The sequence below is a fragment of the Ranitomeya variabilis genome, chromosome 1 (assembly GCF_051348905.1).
Source record: "Ranitomeya variabilis isolate aRanVar5 chromosome 1, aRanVar5.hap1, whole genome shotgun sequence".
Lineage (NCBI taxonomy): Eukaryota > Metazoa > Chordata > Amphibia > Anura > Dendrobatidae > Ranitomeya > Ranitomeya variabilis.
This window is the reverse complement of record NC_135232.1, coordinates 290496689-290519176: the sequence shown is the minus strand read 5'-3', so window position 1 is coordinate 290519176 and position 22488 is coordinate 290496689. Positions and strand designations below refer to the sequence as shown.

General features: G+C 41.6%; 1 protein-coding gene across 2 annotated transcripts in view; it reads left to right on the top strand.

Moving 5' to 3' along the window:
• Positions 1-22413, top strand: part of LOC143815689 (dehydrogenase/reductase SDR family member 4-like) — an 89444-nt gene extending 67031 nt beyond the window's left edge. Inside the window, exons 6-9 of one of the 2 annotated variants that reach the window (XM_077295205.1) lie at positions 3078-3129; positions 8965-9099; positions 9270-9322; positions 21283-22413. In XM_077295205.1, the coding sequence (XP_077151320.1) occupies positions 3078-3129; positions 8965-9099; positions 9270-9322; positions 21283-21397 (355 nt within the window). In that variant the 3' untranslated portion in view covers positions 21398-22413. Of the gene's footprint in view, positions 1-3077; positions 3130-8964; positions 9100-9269; positions 9323-21263 lie in introns of both variants that reach the window. The other variant, XM_077295213.1, reaches the window with a different exon arrangement.
• The last annotated feature ends 75 nt before the right edge of the window (positions 22414-22488 follow it).

The window sequence follows — 22488 nt, the reverse complement described above, 5'->3', positions numbered from 1 at the left end:
TTGGCGTGGGCTCCCGCGCAATTTTCTCCGCCAGAGCGGTAAAGCCAGTGACTGAGGGCAGATATTAATAGCCAGGAGAGGGTCCATGGTTATTGGCCCCCCCGTGGCTAAAAACATCTGCCCCCAGCCACCCCAGAAAAGGCACATCTGGAAGATGCGCCTATTCTGGCACTTGGCCACTCTCTTCCCACTCCCGTGTAGCAGTGGGATATGGGGTAATGAAGGGTTAATGCCACCTTGCTATTGTAAGGTGACATTAAGCCAGATTAATAATGGAGAGGCGTCAATTATGACACCTATCCATTATTAATCCAATTGTTTGAAAGGGTTAAAAAACACACACACACAGATGGATTACCTCATGGGACGTGACAGGTCATCTGAAGGTATGTATATTGTGGGTTTATTATTTTGCCAAGCGAGGGTCTTCAAGTGGATTGAGAGAGCAATAAAATATTAAAACAACCGGTGTGTTTATTTCATTTATATACTTTTTAATCAAGTGTGTGTGTGTTTTTTAACCCTTTCAAACAATTGGATTAATAATGGATAGGTGTCATAATTGACGCCTCTCCATTATTAATCTGGCTTAATGTCACCTTACAATAGCAAGGTGGCATTAACCCTTCATTACCCCATATCCCACCGCTACACGGGAGTGGGAAGAGAGTGGCCAAGTGCCAGAATAGGCGCATCTTCCAGATGTGCCTTTTCTGGGGTGGCTGGGGGCAGATGTTTTTAGCCACGGGGGGGCCAATAACCATGGACCCTCTCCTGGCTATTAATATCTGCCCTCAGTCACTGGCTTTACCGCTCTGGCGGAGAAAATTGCGCGGGAGCCCACGCCAATGTTTTCCGCGATTTAACCCTTAAATTTAATAGCTACAGCGCGGAAATTTTGCACATACACACTACTAACATTAGTAGTGTGGAATATGCAAAAAAAAGGGGGATATGAGATGGTTTACTGTATGTAAACCATGTCTCATATCACGTCGGGTTTAGGCAGGAGAAATGAAAAGCCGGCAATTGAATTACCGGCTTTTCAACATTATCGCGCTGAAGCAAATATAAATATATATATATATATATATATATATATATATATATATATATATATATATATATAAAACGAAACCCGACTTTGGAGCTAAGATCGTGTTCCGCCGACCCGATCCCAGAGTGGGATCGGGTCGGGTTTCACGAAACCCGACTTTGCTAAAAGTCGGCGACTTTTAAAAAGTGCCGATCTGTTTCGCTCAACCCTAGTCATCATCCACCTGTTACTGATCAATGTTTAAGCTAGAAATGCTGGTCCAAGCCCTGTCCTATGAATCCGTGCTGCGCAATTATACCTCATGCATGGCCCATGGCTGACTGCAGCTGTGCCATTATCAAATTTCTACTGCTGTCAATTGACACCACTTTTCCTTGGGTTTGCCCCTAATTTTTGGAAATGTTTGGACTCCAAAATGGGTCTCCTTCATGTGTGCTGCCTGAAATTGTCAGACCTTTATCCCCTTACTGCCATCAGAGGAATATTACTTCCGATGGCAGTACCCCCAATTTGATGTGGGCTCTGGCAGTGAGCCCGCATCAAAACTGGGACATGTCAGCTGTTTTTAATCGCGTTCCACCCGTGCCTATTAACTAGTTAAATGCGGTTGTAAAACTCTGACAGCGGCATTTAGCGCGAGCTTCTGGCCACGTGATCGGGGTTCATCAGTGTGTCGACATGACTACCAGAGGTCTTCTTGAGACCTCTATGGTAGTTGATGCCGGATTGCTGTGAGAGCCACCCTGTGGTCGGCGCTCATAGCACTGCAGTAATTCTGCTACATAGAGGCTACCTGAGCATTGCCTCTATGTAGCATAACCGATCAAGTTGTAGCAGCTTCTAGCTTCTATTGAAGCATGCCAAAAGTTAAAAAAAAAAGTTTTTAAAAATATGAAAAAAAAGGTTCAAATCACCCCCTTTTCACCCCATTAAAAATAAGGCAAAAAAAAATAAAAATCAAACCTACACATATTTGGTATCACCGCATTCAGAATTGCCTGATCTATCAATAAAACACGGATTAACCTTATCGCTAAACAGCGCAGCGCTAAAAAAAGTAAAAGCGCAAGAATTACATTTTTTTGGTCGCCACGACATTGCATTAAAATGTAATAACGGGTGATCAAAAGAACGTATGTGCACCAAAATGGTACCATTAAAAACAACAGCTTGGCACGCAAAAAATAAGCCCTTAACCAACCCCAGATCACAAAAAATGGGGACAGCGCTGTAGGTATCGGAAAATTGCATAATTTTTTTTTCTTTAGTAAAGCTTGGAATTTTTTTTCATCACTTACATAAAAAAGAATTTAGACATGTTTGGTGTCTATTAACTTGTATTGACCTGTAGAATCATAATGGCAGGTCAGTTTCAGCATTTAGTGAACCTAGCAAAAAAGCCAAACAAAAAATTAGGGTGGGATTGCACTTTTTTTGCAATTCCACCGCACTTGGAATTTTTTTCCTGTTTTCTAGTACACGCCAATGTAAAACCAATGGTGTTGTTCAGAAGTTCAACTCGTCCTGCAAAAACCAAGCCCTCACATGGCCATATTGACAGAAAAATAAAAAGTTATGGCTTTGGGAAGGAGGGGAACAAAAAACAAAAATGCAAAACCGAAAAAATCTCCGGGGGTTAAGGGGTTAGGTTGTCATCCAAGTGCAGTCCAATGTTTTCCATTCATACATAGACTTGAATGTGTGAGCATTCTATGATTTGTGCAGAAAGTGAGATTTTCTGAATTGGCATGAGAAAAAAAACACTGATATGCTCTGCCCCATAGTATAACATTGGTGCAATAGCTATCCAATAAAACAACAGATATCACTCATCTGATGTATACGCTCATGTGATATTTTTACCTATTTTTATATAGCATGAGGTTTATCAATTAAAATATTTTGTTCAAATGTGTCCCTATTTCTATTACTCTGTTACCTTTTTATTAAGAAATGCATTAACATACATTTTATTTTGCTAGTTTTTAACCTATGTTTTATCTAACTTTTTGTATATTAGTGGAGGATCAATCATTTTATGTTCATCCTTTATTGGATACATACCTCACCCGGTAAGTTATTCCTAAAATTCACTTTAACTTGAAAAGAACATGTTTTTCATTCATTTGTTCTTGGCAAAATTGACTGGGCTATGACATTAGCAGCAGTAAATGTATTTCAAAAGTTTAACTGTAGGTTACAAAAGACTTGTGCATATATTCCATCCTTTGAGATGTGTTAACCACTGGCGTTTTCCTAAATTGTATTTTGCTTTTAAAATTTGTCAGGTTCACCAGGATACAAAATGCTTCATGTGCACATGCATTAATACTCAATTGTACTTGCTTCAACTCATACTTCTCATGCCACGGCCAGTTCTCTGCTTAGCTTTTTTCTCTTGCATTTTCTAACTTCTCTTTCTGGACCTCTTTCATTGCCATCTTTTTGACTAGGACACATAAGGTAATATGGGGTCAAACACACTGATAAAGTAAAGAAAGAAGAGAGGGGGCCAATAAAAGGAAAATTTACAGGTCAAAGGTCAAATAAATTATAATCTAAATCCCTATCTATTTAATGCCATAATCTAAACTCATTTTCAATATGCTTACATTAAAAATTCCCTACTGTTCCCTAACTACACTATGAAAAAGTATGGTAAAAGGTTCACTCTAGCTGCTAAAGATTTGAAAAGAATCAAACAGGAAGGGAGCAGGAACCCATTATCCTCCAAGTTGATTGTCATAATCCAGACCTGCAACCTCTCTAGAGTGTACAGTACTCAGAGACATGAACAAGACATCTGAATTGAAACCTCAAGACTATGCCAAAAAAAATCTGAAAACATTTTTCAAAGATTTTATGGATTGATGAGATGTGAGTGATTCATGACTGACCAGATGGATAGGCCTTTTGCTGGATCAGTAACAGGCACCGACCTTCACTTTGACTCAGACATGAGCTTGTGAAGGTGGGGTACTGCTTTGAGCTGGTATTCAGATAGAGATGAGTTAGTAGGACATTTTTGGGTTGAACATGGACTCAAAATCAACTCCCAAACCTACTGTCAGGTTAGCCAAAGAGCCGGGCCTGCCCACTCTCTGGCTAATCTGCAAGCCCAGCCCTTATAAAATAAAAAAGGCTCATGGAACTACAGGTCCCTGAGAAACATTCCAGGCTTACAGCGCAGAGGACCTCCGCCTCTGCAACACATACAAGCCATTCACAATAATGCTGGTCACTGTCTCACACCTTCCATTGTACAGTTGTGCTCAAAAGTTTACATACTCCGGCAGAATTTTTACTTTCTTGGTCTTTTTTCAGAGATTATGAATGTTAACACCAAAACTTTTTTTCCACTCATGGTTAGTGGTTGGGTGAGGCCATTTAATGTCAAACTACTGTGTTTTCTCTTTTTAAATCATGACAACCCAAAACATCAAATTACCTTGATCAAAAGTTTACATACCCCATTTCTTAATACTATGTATTGTCCTCTCTAACATCAATGACAGCTTGAAGTCTTTTGTGATAGTTGTGGATGAGGTTCTTTATTTTATCAAATGGTACAGCTGTCTACTCTTCTTGGCAAAAGCCTCCATTTCATGTAAATTCCTGGGCTGTCTAGCATGAACAGCGTGCTTGAGATCTCCTCAGAGTGGCTCAATGATATTGAGGTCAGGAGACTGAGATGACCACTCCAGAACCTTCAGTTTGTTCTGCTGTAGCCAATGACAGGTCAACTTGGCCTTTTGTTTTGGATTGTTGTCATGTTGGAATGTCCAAGTATGTCCCATGTGCAGCTTCTGGGCTGATGAGTGCAAATTTGCCTCTATTATTTGCTATTGTATAACTAGCTAACTAATTGCAGATGTTGTCACAATTTTGTGTATTGCAGTCCGCAACTGTCAGTTTTGACCGGCTGGTTATCTAAAGTACAGGGGAATCCATGTAATTTTTTAATTATTTATATGTAGCGCACTCACTGGCTGATGAATATTCCTATCAGCCACCACCTGATCTTGCTGTTATTAACGGCAGCAAGCATAGGCTGATGTGAGTAGTAGTCCCATCAGCCAATACCAGTGACCGTAGGAAAACTTTATACCTCCGATCACAGCTGCAGGCTCACACTGTCATCTGACAGCTTGGAAGCCGCAGATCTCTGACCTGTGGTATTTATCTTACTGCCAATCAGAGCCGCTGGTGTTTCTCGCACTGTCATGCAGATGAAAGAGTGAGAAACACCTGGTTTTCAGGGGGCTGAACCATAGCATGAACTTCATGGTGAAGTCCGTGTTCTTTGTCCATGCCCGAGCAGTAGTTTTTCTGTTTGAACCCTGAATTTTTCTTTTTGGGTTCGCCCATCTCTGGTAGCCATTTGACATACAGGTGATTGTCACAAAATTAGAATATCATCAAAAATTTTATTAATTTCAGTTTTTCATTACAAAAAGTGAAACTCATATATTATATAGAGTCATTACAAATAGAGTGATCTATTTCAAGTGTTTATTTCTGTTAATGTTGATGATTATGGCTTATAGCTAATGAAAACCCAACAGTTATTATCTCAGTAGATTAGAATACTTTATATCATCAGCTTGAAAAAATATTTTAAAATCTGAAATGTTGACCTACTGAAATGTATGTTCAGTAAATGCACTCAATTCTTGGTCAGAGCTCCTTTTGCATCAATTACTGCATCAATGCCCCATGTCATGAAAGCAATCAGTCTGTGGTACTACTAAGGTGTTATGAAGCCCAGGTTGCTTTGATAGCAGCCTTTAGCTCTTCTGCATTGTTGGCACTGGTGTCTCTCATCTTCCTCTTCACAATATCCCATAGATTCTCTATGGGGTTAAGGTCAGGCGAGTTTGCTGGCCAATCAAAAAGAGTGATAATGTTGTTTTTAAACCAGGTATTGGTACGTTTGACAGTGTGGACAGGTGTCAAATCCTGATGGAGAATTAAATTTCCATATACAAAAAGCTTGTTGGCAGAGGGAAGCATGAAGTGTTCTAAAATTTCCTGGTAGACGCCTGCACTGACTTTGGTCTTGATAAAACACAGTGGGCCTACACCAGCAGATGACAAGGTACTCCAAACTAACACTGATTTTGGAAACTTCACACTAGACCTCAAACAGCTTGGATTGTGTGCTTCTCCACTCTTCCTCCAGACTCTGGGACCTTGATTTCCAAATTAAATTCAAAATTTACTTTCAGCTGAAAACATGACCTTGGACCACTGAGCAACAGTCCAGTTCTTTTTCTCCTTGGCCCAGGTAAGGCTACTTTCACACTAGCATTTTTTGTCCTCCGTTGCAATGCGTCATTTTGGTCAAAAAACTCATCCTGCAAAAGTGCTTGCAGGATGCGTTTTTTGTCCATAGACTAACATTAACGACGCATTGCGACGAATTGACACACATCGCAACTGTCGTGCGACGGTTGCGCCGTGTTGTGGCGGACCATCGGCTGCAAAAAACGCTACATGTAATGACCCCCACTTCCCCGCACTTCCCCGCACCTCACAATGGGGCGGCAGATGCGCTGGAAAAATGCACCGCTGCCCTCGTTGTGCGGCGCAGAGAACGCTATCATCGGTAACCTCGGCCCGATGCACTGAGGCGGGCCGAGCCCGACGCTAGTGTGAAAGCAGCCTAAGACGCTTCTGGTGTTGTCTTGTTGTCTATTAGTCATGAGTGGCTTGACTCAAGGAATGCGACACTTGTAGCTCATGTCCTGCATATTTCTGTCTGTGGTAGCTCTTGAAGCAATGGCTCCAGCAGCAGTCTACTCCTTGTGAATCTCCCCCAAATTTTTGAGTGGTCTTTTCACAATCCTTTCAGGGCTGCGGTTATCCCAATTGCTTATGCACTTTTTCTTCCACACTTTTTCCTTCCATTCAACTTCCCATTATTATGCTTGGATACTGCACTCTGTGAACAACTAGCTTCTTTAGCAATGACATTTTGTGTCTTACCCTCCTTGTGGAGTGTGTCAATGACTGCCTTCTGAACATCTGTCAAGTCAGCAGTCTTCCCCATGATTGTAGAACCTACTGAAACAGACTAAGGAACTTTTTTAAATGCTTTTGTTAACTATTCTAATTTACTGTGATAATGACTTTTGGGTTTTCATTGGATGCATGTCATAATCATCAGCATAAACAGATCAGCACAATCAACAGAAATAAACACTTGAAATAGATCACACTGTAATGACTCTATATAATATATGAGATTCACTTTTTGTATTGAAGAACTGAAATAAATTAACTTTTGATGATATTCAAATTGTATGAGAAGCACCTGTATTTGCATGTCATCACTGCAGGCCTGGCAAAAACCCCAAGACTGTTGGTGCCAAAATGGGTGCAAAATTAAAATAATATTTCTTGCCAATTTTGAAGAGTTGAGCAAAATAATTGCCGCATCCTGGTTCAGCTGCAATGTTGGTAGTGTGTGGCTGTCATACCAAAGAACTATGATCTTCTCCTTGCAGCAACCCAGGAACCTCTTATGATTAGTATGCAGCGAGCCAAAGGGGAGGCAGTAGATGTTGCAGAGTGGCCAGCTGGGACATGTCGTTGCACTGGCAGGGGATTTTTCTGTCACAGCTGCATTAATGCTGGACCCCAAAACACTTTTCTCGTGCCCACAACAATTGTCACTAGAGGGAGTGACACTTGTGCAAATGGTATAAGACTCTGGTCTTGGTACAGATTTTGGAGCATCTGTGATGTTGGTACAATTTCTAGCAGCCAGACACACATGTGAGCTTTTAAATGTAACTCTTTACTGAATGAAATAGAGAGAACAGTCTCTTTTTTAAGGGAAAAGTGGTGTAAATTCAGCGTATTGGTTATACTGCATATGATGCTTATAAAAGGGAGGTGTCTTCTCCTTTTGAAACAAGCAAGTTTAGGGCCTCTCAGGGCAGCTGAAGCACAATTCTTTTCACTTGCTATAGGAGGAGATATTATGAACAGTTCAGACAGTTCAGGTAATGCTACACTGATGAAGGGACCTTCACGGGTTGGCTCCCCTTTGCGACATACTAGTAATGTGGAAGCACTCACAGTTTAGTCCCTACAACTTCCTATTGCAATTGGTAGGTCGGAGAGACTTGGTGTGGAAGACTTGTGAAACTGGTGAGGCTGGAAGCACATAGCAGAAGACCAATGGTTCATCTTTATCTCTCCTGACTGTATGGGGCTTTACTCCTTTGTAAAGGCGACTTTGTGGAGGATGACGTCCCATCAGCATGGACTGAAATAGATTAAGGAAACAGTGAAGCGTCCTTGCTGTTCCTTGACTGGACTAACCATGACTGTACTAGTTTGTTCCAGCTCACACTAAGTGAGTTAATACTGAGCTAGCAGACTCTTCCCAGTCATTTTTATGGTAGCTTGTTACAAGGAAATTTAGCACTTTACTTTAATACATTTATGTATTTTGCATCTTCAAACTCTCAGGGCCCAAAGTAATTCTAACACAGTGAAACAAATCTACTGCTTCATGACAACTGTTTCATTCAGCACCAGCAGTCTGGTACTGGGATACCAGAAGTAGACCACACATCAATTGTGCATTGCTTGCCAATACAATGATGTCACCGTGGCCTACTAAGCAAAAGAGGCAACAGAGATAGCACAGATAGCAGGTGATCTGCAGTGCTGTGCTCCAGCTGCCATATACTAGCCAAATGGCCACCTGTCCAGAGTTCTGCAAAACACATCCTGCTTTTTGGAAAATTTCATAAAATTCTCCTTAAAAAATAAATCTTATAAATAACAGCCCTTTAATTAAATGAAAATTAATCCTATTTGTTGGTGTTCTGATAAGGGAATATCTCATTTTACACATTTGCAGCATCTAATTTTGATGTCTTTTTTTGTAGACGATTGGGGCATACGCCATATCTAAGACAACAATTTTTGGACTTACAAATGTTCTAGCTCAAGCAATGCGGCATATGAACATAAGAGTGAATGGACTTGCTCTAGGATTAATCAACACGAGCTTCAGCAAAGCGGTTAGTGGATATTTTCTTGGATTATTCTTTCAATGGCCAACATTAATGTTGTTGAGCAGTGGATCCAATATGTTTTTAATAATTACATTTTAGTAATATTATTGAATTACATTATGCGTGTTCCATTTATACACATAATATCCTAAAATACTATGATTTACTTTTCCTAGGTCCTGAAAAATCCAGAGCTGGCATCTTTGGTGATTCCCATGGGTGTTTACAGGTGAAATACTTTGTTTCCTTTTGTAACAGATAATAATAAAATAAATAAACAATAAAATCTAGGTAAATTAGTTACATCTTATCTACCTTTTTAAAAAAATTGAAACACAAATGAGTGTTTCTTTTTTTGGGATGCTTTGTTATTTTTAATAACATCATTCACTTTAGCATATAATCTACCATATATGGGGAAAAAAAAGAATATATTGTGTAAAAACTATGAAAAAATATTATTTCTATTATGGCTGCTAAAGTTTTGTTTTTATGATGTGCACTGAGCAGTAAAATTAGCAAATTTATTCTGCAGGCAAGTATGATTTATGGTGATGACAAATTTATATAATATTGTATTTTACATTTGTCTTTTGATTGCCTTTTGCATTTTATTAATAGCAGCATCTAAGGGGTAAAACAGTAACAATTGGAGATGTTATTTCAAATGGCGTATTGAAAAAATTCTGACAAACTAATAATCCATTGAATCAATTACTATGTGCTTTTCCTTTACACTTCAAATAGTGCAGATATGTATTCGTTATATATTTGCAGTGTTTATTCAAAAAGAGCCATAGCTTTTTTATTTATTTTTGCTGACATTTGAGGGCTTGTTGTTTTTACAGGACAAAAAAAATTCAAGCCGGATAAAATGGTGAAAAAAAATTGAAATTCTGCATTTGGTTTTTGGGTTTCTTTTCATGACTTTCATTGTGCAGTAAAAGTGACTGGAAATACAATTGTCCGGGTTATTCTTATTATGATGCATTGCTTGGTAATGTCTGATTAGCAAACATGCATTGCTTAGTTTCTATTTAAATGGTGAAAATAAGTCTGAATATTGTAAACAAAAACGTTCTGCTTTGTGTCGCGATTTTCTGAGACCCATAACATTTTTATCTATGGAATAACAAAGTCTATATTATGGCTAACGTGATCTCTGTTAGTCCTAGTCTTGTCACAGACTAACACACAATTGCGATTTATTAAGGGAGGATGGCACATCCACAATGCTTAAAAAGTCAAATCTTTTTAAAAATGTCATTATGAAGACGTTAGAGATATTCACCACAAGTAATAAACTGATGTGTTTTTGTCAGTCAAAGTGCCCTTAATCATAGTCTAAATACACTGAATCCTGTTAACTTAAGTAAAAACAATATTGTACAACAAAGTGTGAATACAATTTGACCCTTCACAGATCTGGGTTATTGATGAGCGAATTTGTTCGGAAAACAATCGCCAAACATAAATTTGGCACGAATATTTCACATTCGGATTCGTGATTGGAAACACAAGCAAAATTTTATATAATCGGGAAAAATCCATAAAATTCAGTAAAAGTGCGGGGAAATATTTGCGTTGCCACAAAAGCATTTTCAGCACTTTAGCAACAATAATGGTGGTGTATAATGAGTGTTTGGCACATGTTTGATGAGGCAGTGGGATTGCAGAGCTCAGAGGTGCGGCGTTCTTGTAAACAGTCTTTTTTTGTTGTTTTTTGTTTGCACTTTATGTGTGCAAATTGCGGCTAGCCAATCAGGGCGCAAGAAACACGCACAATGTCTTGACACAATGGCTTGTGTCATTGGCTGCTCAAATCACAAGTCCCTCTCCATATAAATAGCGGACATCTTGTTTTAGTGCCATTTTGACACTGTAAGAGTGCAGAGAGGCTGCTCCTGACGCTGGCACTGTTAGCAGCGAGATTTTAGCTAGTTAGCTAGGCGGTTGTATATCAGTCAGATACTGTACCTTCCAGCATTTTCTTATTGCAATTACTGAGGTCCACAGACAAAGCCAGCATGGCACATTTCATACAAGTGTGTTGTGCACTGCTTCTATTGTGCTCCATGGACGAGTATAGCATTCTAAATAATAATTTTTCGCTAGCTAAATGTGAAACAGTCTGCTGTATCCCACCTTGTCATTTAGTGCTGTGGGGATATGAAACTGTCTGCAGACTTAAGGCACATAAAAAAAAAAATTATAATTTTGCAATTCCGAAAAGACAGCCCGCCGTATCACACGTTGTCATTTTGTTGGATTGAAATTAAGCTGTAGAGGCCTGATCCAGAGGCCACAGAAAAATTATTGTGTTCCTAATGTCATACAGTAGGGGATGTGACTTTCAAATAGATTGCAGCATCTAGTAGGTTAGAGTCTTGATCCAGAGGCCACTAAAAATTCTTCTGTTCCTAGTGTCATAAAATAGGGGAACTGACTTTCAAATAGTTTGCAGCATCCTGCTGTCCTGCTCTCTCAACTTAGTTTGATTGCTAACGAGAGGAGAAAAAAAAGTAAGATCTAAAAACTAGCCTCCTATATATTCAGACATAGCCTGGTGAGGCATTTTTGTAGGGGATGGCATTTGTGCACATTTAATTGAAGTTCCTTTTCATCAAAGTACTGGCAGTTATAACAGACAGACAGGGCAGGAGACAGGTAAGACAAATAAATAAATCTATTCCCTGTTCATTTGGAACAGAACAAATATTCACCATATGCATTTGTATAATCTATATCCTGGCTGCTGCATTCACTTACATTCACCGCCCTTGCATTAACTCTTTACACTCCATCCATATTGGCCCCTCTGTCCTTTCCTTTCCTATGTACAGCACTCACGCTCTGTTCACATTGCTAAACAGCACAAATCCATTCAGTCCCACCAGCCAACACACAAAACGCTCTCACAAATCACTTAACCATCTGCTCACTCTTTCTATCCTCCTTCTCCTAGTCGCAGGAGACATCTGTCCCATCCCCGGCCCCCCATGTTATAGCCAGTCAAACCTCCCAACTGCTACACTCAGAAACCCCTCTAACCTTATTAATATTCCCTGCATGCCTTCTGTTTCTTTCAATTTTGCCCTTTGGAATTCTCGCTCAGTGTGTAATAAACTCCCCTTCATCCACGACTTCTTCCTTTCTAATTCTCTTAACCTCCTGGCTCTTACTGAAACCTGAATCCAGCAGTCAGACACCACCACTGCTGCTGCTCTTTCATATGGTGGACTACACTTTTCTCATACCTCAAGACCAGACAACAGAGCAGGTGGAGGCATTGGTCTGCTTCTATCAACCAAATGTACCTTCCAAGTTATCCCCCAAGTACCCTCACTTGTCTTCCTTTCTTTTGAGGTCCATGCTGTTTAACTCTACATCCCCTTCTCCATGCTAGTGGCAGTTGTGTATTGTCCTCCCGGCCCCTCTCATCAGTTCCTGGATCACTTTGCCACCTGACTTCCACATTTTCTCTCCGGTGACATCCCCACCTTCATCATGGGTGATTTCAACATCCCCGTTGCTTTTTCCCTCTACCCATCTGCTTCTCACCTTTTATCACTAACCTCCTCTTTCGGCCTCTCACAGCATATTAACTTTCCAATTCATGAAGACGGAAACTCCCTTGACTTGGTCTTCTCCAGGCTTTGCTCAGTGGATGATTTCACCCTCCCTCACTCCCCTCTTCTGCTGTCTGACCACAACCATCTTACATTCTCTGTTAAGAACTGTCATCCCGCTCAGGTCACCCCCACTTTCCACACTTATAGAAACATCCAGACCATTAAAGGGCCACTGTCACCCCCCTCCAGCCATTATAAACTAAAAGAGCCACCTTGTGCAGCAGTAATGCTGCATTCTAACAAGGTGGCTCTTTTAGTTTTAGGTTCAAGTATACCCCAAATAAAGCGTTTTCGGGGATTCCAAAGGTGGCTGGCCGGCGGCCGCAATGCCCGTGCAGGCGCAGTGTGCAAGCCTGGCTGGGACATCAGACGGCCAGAGCAGGACACCAGTACACAGCACAGGCGCCAGTTTTGAAACGATAACAGCGCTGAGGGGGTGGCGCCGAAAACGCAGGAAGATTGGAGTGACGGCAGAGGATCTGGCCAAGCTGGGGAGTGAGGACCCGCCTACCTGGCTAGAGACAGGAATTGTGGCTAAGTATAAAAATGCTTTATTTGGGGTATACTTGAACCTAAAACTAAAAGAGCCACCTTGTTAGAATGCAGCATTACTGCTGCACAAGGTGGCTCTTTTAGTTTATAACGGCTGGAGGGGGGTGACAGTGGCCCTTTAAAACCCAGAAACTTATGAAGAACTTGCAGTCACCATTGGCCCCTATCTCCTTCATCTCATATCCTGATTCTGCACTGAAGCATTACAATGAAACACTGCAAAGTGACCTGAATGAAATTGCACCTCCTATACATAGAACAACTCGGCACAGATGGCGACAACCGTGGTAAACACTGCAAACCCATTTCCTGCAGCGGTGCTCCAGGTGCGCCGAACGTCTGTGGAGAAAATCTTATCTACCCAAAGATTTCATCCATTATAAGTTTATGCTTAAAACATACAACTCTGCCCTTCACCTCTCCAAACAAACCTATTTCAACGCCCTCATCACCTCATTGTCCAATGACCCTAAACATCTCTTTGACACTTTTCATTCCCTTCTCAACCCAAGAGTCTGGCCCCAGCCACAGATCTCCGCGCTGACGATCTGGCCAACTACTTCAAAGAAAAAATTGACCACATCCGACAGGAAATTATCTCCCAAACCACTCATACCATGCACTGTCCTCCCTCCCCCACTGCATCTAGCTCACTCTCTGACTTTGAACCAGTTACAGAAGAAGAAGTAATCAGGCTCCTTGCATCTTCTCGCCCGACCACTTGCACCAGTGACCCCATTCCGTCATTTCTCCTCCAGTCCCTTTCCCCTGCTGTCACCTCTCACCTAGCAAAAATATTCAACCTCTCTCTCTCTCTTTTGGTATCTTTCCCTCCTCATTTAAGCATACCATCATATATCCATTACTTAAAAAAAATCCCTAAACTGTGCCGCTAACTATAGACCTGTCTCTAATCTTCCCTTCATCTCCAAACTCCTGGAATGCCTGATCCTCTCCCGTCTTATCCGCTATCTCTCAGGTAACTCTCTTCTCGACCCTCTTAAATCTGGTTTCCGCTCTATACACTCTATTGAAACCGCCCTCACTAAAGTCTCTAATGATCTACTTACAGCTAAATCTAATGGTCTCTACTCCATGCTAATTCACTTGGATCTCTCCGCAGCATTCGACAGTGTGTATCATCAGCTCCTCCTCACTATGCTCCACTCCATCAGCCGTAAGGACACTGTTCTCTCCTGGTTCTCCTCCTATCTCTCTGACTGCTCTTTAACTGTATCTTTTGCTGGTTCCTCCTCCTCTCACCTTCCCCTTACTGTTGGGGTTCCTCAAGGATCAGTCCTAGGCCCCTTCCTATTCTCTTTGTATACCGCCGCTATTGCACAAATCAGTAGATTTCGTTTCCAGTACCATCTCTATGCTGATGACACCCAATTATAATAATAATAATAATCCTTATTTAATAATCTTTATTTTTATATTTTTATATAGCGCTAACATATTCCGCAGCGCTTTACAGGTTGCACAATTATACAATTCTTCTCCTGATATCACACCTGCCCTTTTAGAAAACACCAGTGATTGTCTTACCGCTGTCTCTAACATCATGTCCTCCCTCTATCTGAAACTGAACCTGTCAAAAACTGAACTCCTCGTGTTTTCTCCCTCAACTAACCTACCTTTGCCTGACATTGCCATCTCCATGTGTTTTTCCACCATTAATCCCAAGCAACATGCCCTCTGCCTTGGGGTCACGCTTGATTCTGTGCTTTCATTCACCCCCCACATCCGATCAATGGCTCTCTCTTCTTATCTGCATTTCAAAAGCATTTCTAGAATTTGTCCTTTTCTTACTTTCAACTCTGCAAAAACTCTTACTGTTTCTCTTATTCATTCTCATCTGGACTATTGTAACTCTCTACTAATCGGCCTCTCTCTTACCAAACTCTCCCCTCTCCAATCTGTCCTGAATGCTGCAGCCAGGATCATATTCCTCACCAATCATTATACAGATGCCTCTATCTTGTGCCAGTCATTACACTGGTTACCCATCCACTCCAGAATCTAATACAAACTTATTACCCTCACCCACAAAGCTGTTGTGAATTAGACTTTTTGGCTCCCTCTTGTGGTTACTAGTGATATGACTCTGGGATTTTCTTCCCTCAGTTTGCACCCAGCTGGGTCGTTAGTTCAGGGGTGTTGCTATATAAACCTCCTGGAACCTTAGTCCAGTGCCTGGCATCGTTGTAATCAGATCATTCTGTTTGCTCCTATCTGCTGGTCCTGGTTCGTGCAAAATCAAGCTAAGTCCTGCTTCTTTGTTTTTTTGGTTATTTGTTTGCTCTCATTTTTGTCCAGCTTGTACTAAATGTGATTCCTGACCTTGCTGGAAGCTCTAGGGGGCTGGTGTTCTCCCCCCGGGCCGTTAGACGGTTCGGGGGTTCTTGAATTTCCAGCGTGGATATTTTTTGATAGGGTTTTTGCTGACCATATAAGTTATCTTACTATATTCTGCTATTAGCTAGTGGGCCTCTCTTTGCTAAATACCTAGCTCATTTCTTACGTTTGTCTTTTCCTCTTACCTCACCGTTACTATTTGTTGGGGGCTTGTATCCAACTTTTGGGGTCTATTCTCTGGAGGCAAGAAAGGTCTTTCTTTTCCCTTCTAGGGTTAGTTAGTTCTCCGGCTGGCGCGAGACGTCTAGAATCAACGTAGGCACGTTCCCCGGCTGCTGGTATTTGTGGTGCTAGGATTAGATATATGGTCAGCCCAGTTACCACTGCCCTATGAGCTGGTTTTTGTGTTTGCAGACTTAGTAACTATTTCTGAGACCCTCTGCCATTGGTGTCATAACACAAAGCACTCCATGGCTCAGCACCACCCTACATCTCCTCCCTGGTCTCAGTATACCACCCTACCCGTGCTCTCCATTCTGCTAATGAACTGAGGTTAACATCCTCAATAATCAGAACCTCCCACTCCTGTCTCCAAGACTTTTCACGAGCTGCGCCAATGCACAATGGAATGCACTACCTAGGTTAATACGATTAATCCCCAATCCCCACAGTTTTACGTGTGCCCTAAAAATGCATTTGTTCCGACTGGCCTACCACCTCAACGCATTAACCTAAATACCCCTGTGTGGCCCATTCAAAAAACTTAAACCATAGTCAGGTTCCTCGCATCATGTTCTCATACGCTCTATACATTTAATAGCCCTCTGTGCCTGTACTGTTACATATTTAGGCTGTTAACTGCTTCATGCAGCTTTACTTGAACAACCGATTTTTACACTATGGCTGGTCCGAACAAGGAAAGTAATTGTTACCATCCACCTCTCGTATCTCCCCTTTTTCCTCAGAGTTTTAAGCTTGCGAGCAGGGCCCTCAATCCTCTTCGTATCTGTTTTGATCTGTGTTTATTGTTATGCTGTAATGTCTATTGTCTGTACAAGTCCCCTCTATAATGTAAAGCACTGCGGAATATGTTGGCACTATATATTGTTTGTAGCATATCTTTTTTGTCATACAGGCCTCATCCACATTCAAACAATTCTTTCTTCTGTGACTACCATGATACAGCATGCCATATTTCACCTTTGAATTTACTGTTACTGAAAGAAATTCAGCTGTTTGCAGAGGTGGTGCAGAGTTTAAAATATTTTTTTTTGTTGCTAATACTGTGCTCCAACGACACTATCTGAGCAACATGACTGGGAAAAAGGGAGTCTGTGGTGGAGGGGGTATTAGGCTTGGTGTTCAATGTGTACATGGGGTAGCTGATAATGTTTGTAAAAGCATTATTGAACCAATGTCATATCCTTTGCAAAGAAAACTGAAAACTGCTGTTACTGGGTGGGCTACTCCATTGCCTTTTTTTGGCAGATGCACAGCGGTATGCTTTGTTGATGAGGCACAGAAAAAGCATGTGCTCGAGTGGATGGGAAGGGCAGCTTCAAGTTGCCTCTCCTCTTCTTCTTCCACCTCAACATCACACCCAGTATAATCCACAGAGGTGGCACCCAAATTCCACTTTCCTCCCTCCAGGTCCAAATTTCCATCCCTGCAACTTACTGTACGGAACCACAGATGGGTGAGTCTAAAGAGCTGTTCACACATTCTATGCCATGGTCATCAGAAGTATACTCAAAAGCTTCACAGAGTCAATAGGAGAAAATCTGCACCTATGACCAAATTTTACAAATGTTACGCTGTGCTTGCCATGAAGAGCAATGCATCCTCAGCCACCACTGTGACTGTGATCAGCAGCGTCCGTGGGTCAGCAGCTTGCAGTGGTGGCAAGGGTTGCCTAGCCTGAGCCATTTTGACACTGCAAAGGATGAACCAAATCATGTAATCTGCCAACATTGTAAAAAAATGAGCAGAGGTAAAAAGTGAAATAATTTAACTACTACTTGTATGAATCTTTACATGCGCAATCAACATGTGTTACTGTGGGAATCCCACTGTGCTGAAATGCCGACCAGAGGACCTCAACAACCATCAGCCGCCCCTTCAATCACATCTGCTGCTTCTTGCTCCTCCTCTGTTGCAATGCCAACTATTGAAATGCAGGTCTTCGACTGCAGAACTTCGGGTTCTTTAATCACTAGAGTCAAGCTGAGTGAAAGACCGCCGTCAGCTGTAGCGAAATCAAACATGCCTGTTGTTTTTGACCAGTCTCAGAGAACAAGCACACCATAACCTTCTCAATCTATTGTCATGGTCCAGCAGTTTGTCCGGTTCGCAGTACTTCGCCTTCTCTCAGCACTGCAGCCAGCCCATGGTTCCGCAGTTGTGGTAATGTAAAAGATTGTTTCCTTTTGCACACGACAAAGCTAAGAGGTTGAACTCCACCATCTCCAATTTGTTGGCCACGGAAATGCTGCTTTTCCGCCTGATAGATACAGACAGTTTCTGAAAGCTGATGGCCATCGCAGTCCCTCAGTACCAATTGCCCAGTCGCCAAAACATTTGTAAGAAAGCTGTGCCTGTGCTACTCAGCATGTTGCAGACAACATCACCCATTCCTTGACTAAATCTCTGTCTGCCAGGGTGCATTTCACCACAGACATTTGGACGAGTAAGCAAGGCCAAGGGCATTACATCTCGCTGACTGGGAACTGAGTGATTCTGGTGGCAGTATTAAAATTGATATGCCATGGAGATCGCAGTCATACAGCTGAAGATTTGTGGACAGCTCTCCAAGCTGAGTGAGCTGCTCCACAGAGAACATAAGATGTGTGCTCACTTCCACCATTCGCATCCCTCAGGTCATCGACTTCCATTGATACAGAGGTCTTTGTCCATGCCAGTTAACAGATTGATATACGATGTGCCGACACGGTGGAATTCCACTCTGAACATTTTGCAGCCACTGAGACAGCAGCAACGAGCCCTTAAACAGTATGTCATGTCGTATTGCCTGAGCCAACGCAGTAAGGATGTGGTGCACAGCACGTTTACAGAGTGGGCACAGATTAAGGACCTCTGCACAGTTTCAAAATGGCTACTAAGATGGATAGCACTGATGACGCCATCATCAGCATCGCTATTCCGGTCATCTATATGCTGGAGCAGACTTTGAATAGCCTAAGGGAGGAGATGGTGGTCCCAGAAGAAGAGGAGGATGATGTCGAAATGATAACATTGTCTCTAAGTTCCAGACTGTCGTCACAGAGGCGGGTGCCAAGGGAGCGTGGATGACTGTGATTGAGACAAACAAACAAACTGTTATAGAAGGTGCAAGATCCGAGAAACAAATGGAGGATGAAGACGTGAAGGTTGAGCAACTGTCAGATGAATCTGATAATACTCTGGTCACTGTTGTTCATGGTTTGCGGGAGGTGACGGAGGAAGCAAGCATCATTGTTACCCAGCCACCAACACAGCATGGGCTTGCAACTCATGGTAGAGCCCAGTATATGAGTGCCTTCTTGCTGCACTATCTGCAACATGATGCATGTATTGCTATGACTAGGAATTCTGCTGACTACTAGGTTTCCACTCTATAATAGAAAGAAAATTGAGGACTCAAATGTTATTATTTTTCTATCTATTGGCTAATACGTTACAAAGATATATTTTTCCAAGGCCAATCCAAAAATTGTATTCGAATTCTACGTCTATTACTATATGTTACAGATTTCACTAGTTATTGTCCATTTATATTCTACTTTTCATATTTTATCTAATACTAGCTGAAGAGCCCGGCATTGCCTGGGCATAGTAAATATCTGTGGTTAGTTATAGCACCTCACTTCTCTTATTTTCCCATCACGCCTCTCATTTTCCCCATCACATCTTTCATTTTCCCCCTCACATCTCTCATTTTCTCCCTCACACCTCTCATTTTCCCCCTCACTCCTCTTATTTTCCCCCTCACTCCTCTCATTCCCCCCTAACACTTGTCATTTCGACCTCACATCTGTCATTTTCCGATCACTCCACTATTTTCCCTCACTCCTCTCATTTTGCACTCACACCTTTTCATTTTCACCTCACACCTCTCATTTTCACCTCAGTATATGCATGTTTGTCATCTCCCTTATATATAGTATACACCTGTATGTCATCTCCTGTATATAGTATATAACTGTATGTCATCTCCCCTGTATATAGTATATACCTGCTGTGTCATGTCCCCTGTATATAGTATATACCTGTATGTCATCTCCTCCTATATATAGTATATACCTGTATGTAATCTCCTCCTGTATATAGTAAATACCTGTGTGTCATCTCACATATATATATATAGTATATATCTGTGTGTCATCTCCTCCTGTATATAGTATATACCTGTATGTCATCTCCTGCTGTATGTAGTATATATCTGTATGTCATCTCCTCCTGTATTAGACCTCGTTCACACGTTATTTGGTCAGTATTTTTACCTCAGTATTTGTAAGCTAAATTGGCAGCCTGATAAATCCCCAGCCAACAGTAAGTCCACCCCCTGGCAGTATATATTAGCTCACACATACACATAATAGACAGGTCATGTGACTGACAGCTGCCGGATTCCTATATGGTACATTTGTTGCTCTTGTAGTTTGTCTGCTTATTAAACAGATTTTTATTTTTGAAGGATAATACCAGACTTGTGTGTGTTTTAGGGCGAGTTTCGTGTGTCAAGTTGTGTGTGTTGAGTTGCGTGTGGCAACATGCATGTAGCAACTTTTGTGAGATGAGTTTTGTGTGGCGACATGCGTGTAGCAACTTTTTGTGTGTCGAGTTGCATGTGACAGGTTAGTGTAGCAAGTTGTGTGCAGCAAGTTTTGCACATGGCGAGTTTTGCGCGTGGCGAGTTTTATGTGTGGTGCCTTTTGAGTATGTGCAAGTTTTGTGTGAGGCAACTTTTGCATGTGTTGCAACTTTTGTGCATGTGGCAATTTTTCCGCGTGTGCAAGTTTTGCGTGTGGCGAGTTTTCCATGAGGTGAGTTTTGCACGTGTGGCGAGTTTTGCATGTGGAGAGTTTTGCGCGTGGCGAGTTTTGAGCGGCGACTTTTGTGTTTCGACTTTTATGTGGCGAGGTTGGTGTATGTGTGGTGAAATGTGCGCTGAGGGTGGTATATGTGTTCGAGCACGTGGTAGTGTGTGGCACATTTTGTGTGTGTGTTCATATCCCCGTGGTGGTGTGGTGATTATCCCATGTTGGGGCCCCACCTTAGCAACTGTACAGTATATACTCTTTGGCGCCATCGCTCTCATTCTTTAAGTCCCCCTTGTTCACATCTGGCAGCTGTTAATTTGCCTCCAACACTTTTCCTTTCATTTTTTCCCCATTATGTAGATAGGGGCAAAATTGTTTGGTGAATTGGAAAGCGCGGGGTTAAAATTTCACCTCACAACATAGCTTTGACGCTCTCGGGGTCCAGACGTGTGACTGTGCAAAATTTTGTGGCTGTAGCTGCGACGGTTCAGATGCCAATCCCGGACATACACACACACACACACACATACATACATTCAGCTTTATATATTAGATAACCAAATGATTTTTATGATTTTTTTCATTACAGTTTCATTACTGTTTTCCAGGTTTGGTGAACCAGAGGAGTGTGCTGGCATAGCATCATTTTTATGTTCTGAAGATGCTTCGTATATCAATGGAGAAAATATTGGTGTGACAGGTGGAATACGAGGAAGGCTCTGATCCACTAGATAAGAAACACTGAACAGAAATTCATTATTGTATATTAATAAAAACCAATAAAAGGAAACATTTACATTTTTTTCTTTCAAACATTAATTTTTCTCTTTAGTTTTTGCTTTCTAAAATAAATTATTTTTCTCATATATTGCCATTTTTTAAATTGTCATTAGTACATACATTTATTAGACAGTTATGAAAATCTTGTTACCACACCTTGTGAAGAAGCCATGCTCACTTACCCATTACCCCCAACTGTTGGTAGATGCTGAATGACTTCACCCCCAGGCCTCCAATACGATGCACAAAGACAGAGGCGAAACCATGGCAACCCCAGTCAACACGCATCGCACCGCGTCAGTGGATATGTGTTGTTATGGCACCGGGTGCTCAGTGTGGGACATGTGCGCATGTCCGTGATGTGTGCGGGCGGGAGCATCGCTTTCGGCCTCTGTAGTGCGATGCGTGTTGACTGGGGTCACCATGGTTTTGCCTCTGTCTTCATGCATCGTACTGAAGGCCTGGGGGTGATGTTATATCCAGCCCTGCGCACTTCACTCACATGCACCGATCATTATGCCCACATTGGGAATACGTGTGCGGGGTATATATAAAGACTAAGACACACAAGTGTATGCACAGCCCCCTGAGGAAGCCCACGCGAAACGCGCGTTGGGGCTGCGTGATCTGACCAATTGCATGGACATATCTGGGTGAGACATTATTTTTTGTATTTGATGCATATTGTTTAAGATCTGGGTATTTATATAGGGCCATAGCTATGGTGATAATGTGTTTCTAATTAACCCTAAACATACCCATTGTGCTGTGACAGTGTTGCAATATATACATTACGGCAACTGATTTCCCAGTCCTGTTTACATATATGCAATTGTGTCTGACTTTTTTGTTTGTGCCCTTCACTATATGATTCGTTTGTCTGTACAATGCTTTTTTATATACTTGTGTATATGGTATTTACTATTTTATTGATAGTTAATAAATATTTGATATATTTTATATGGGTAGTTTGGTGCTCCTTTTTCTTTGTTTGTAAACATATTTTGGAGTATGTTTTATACCTGCTTGTAATA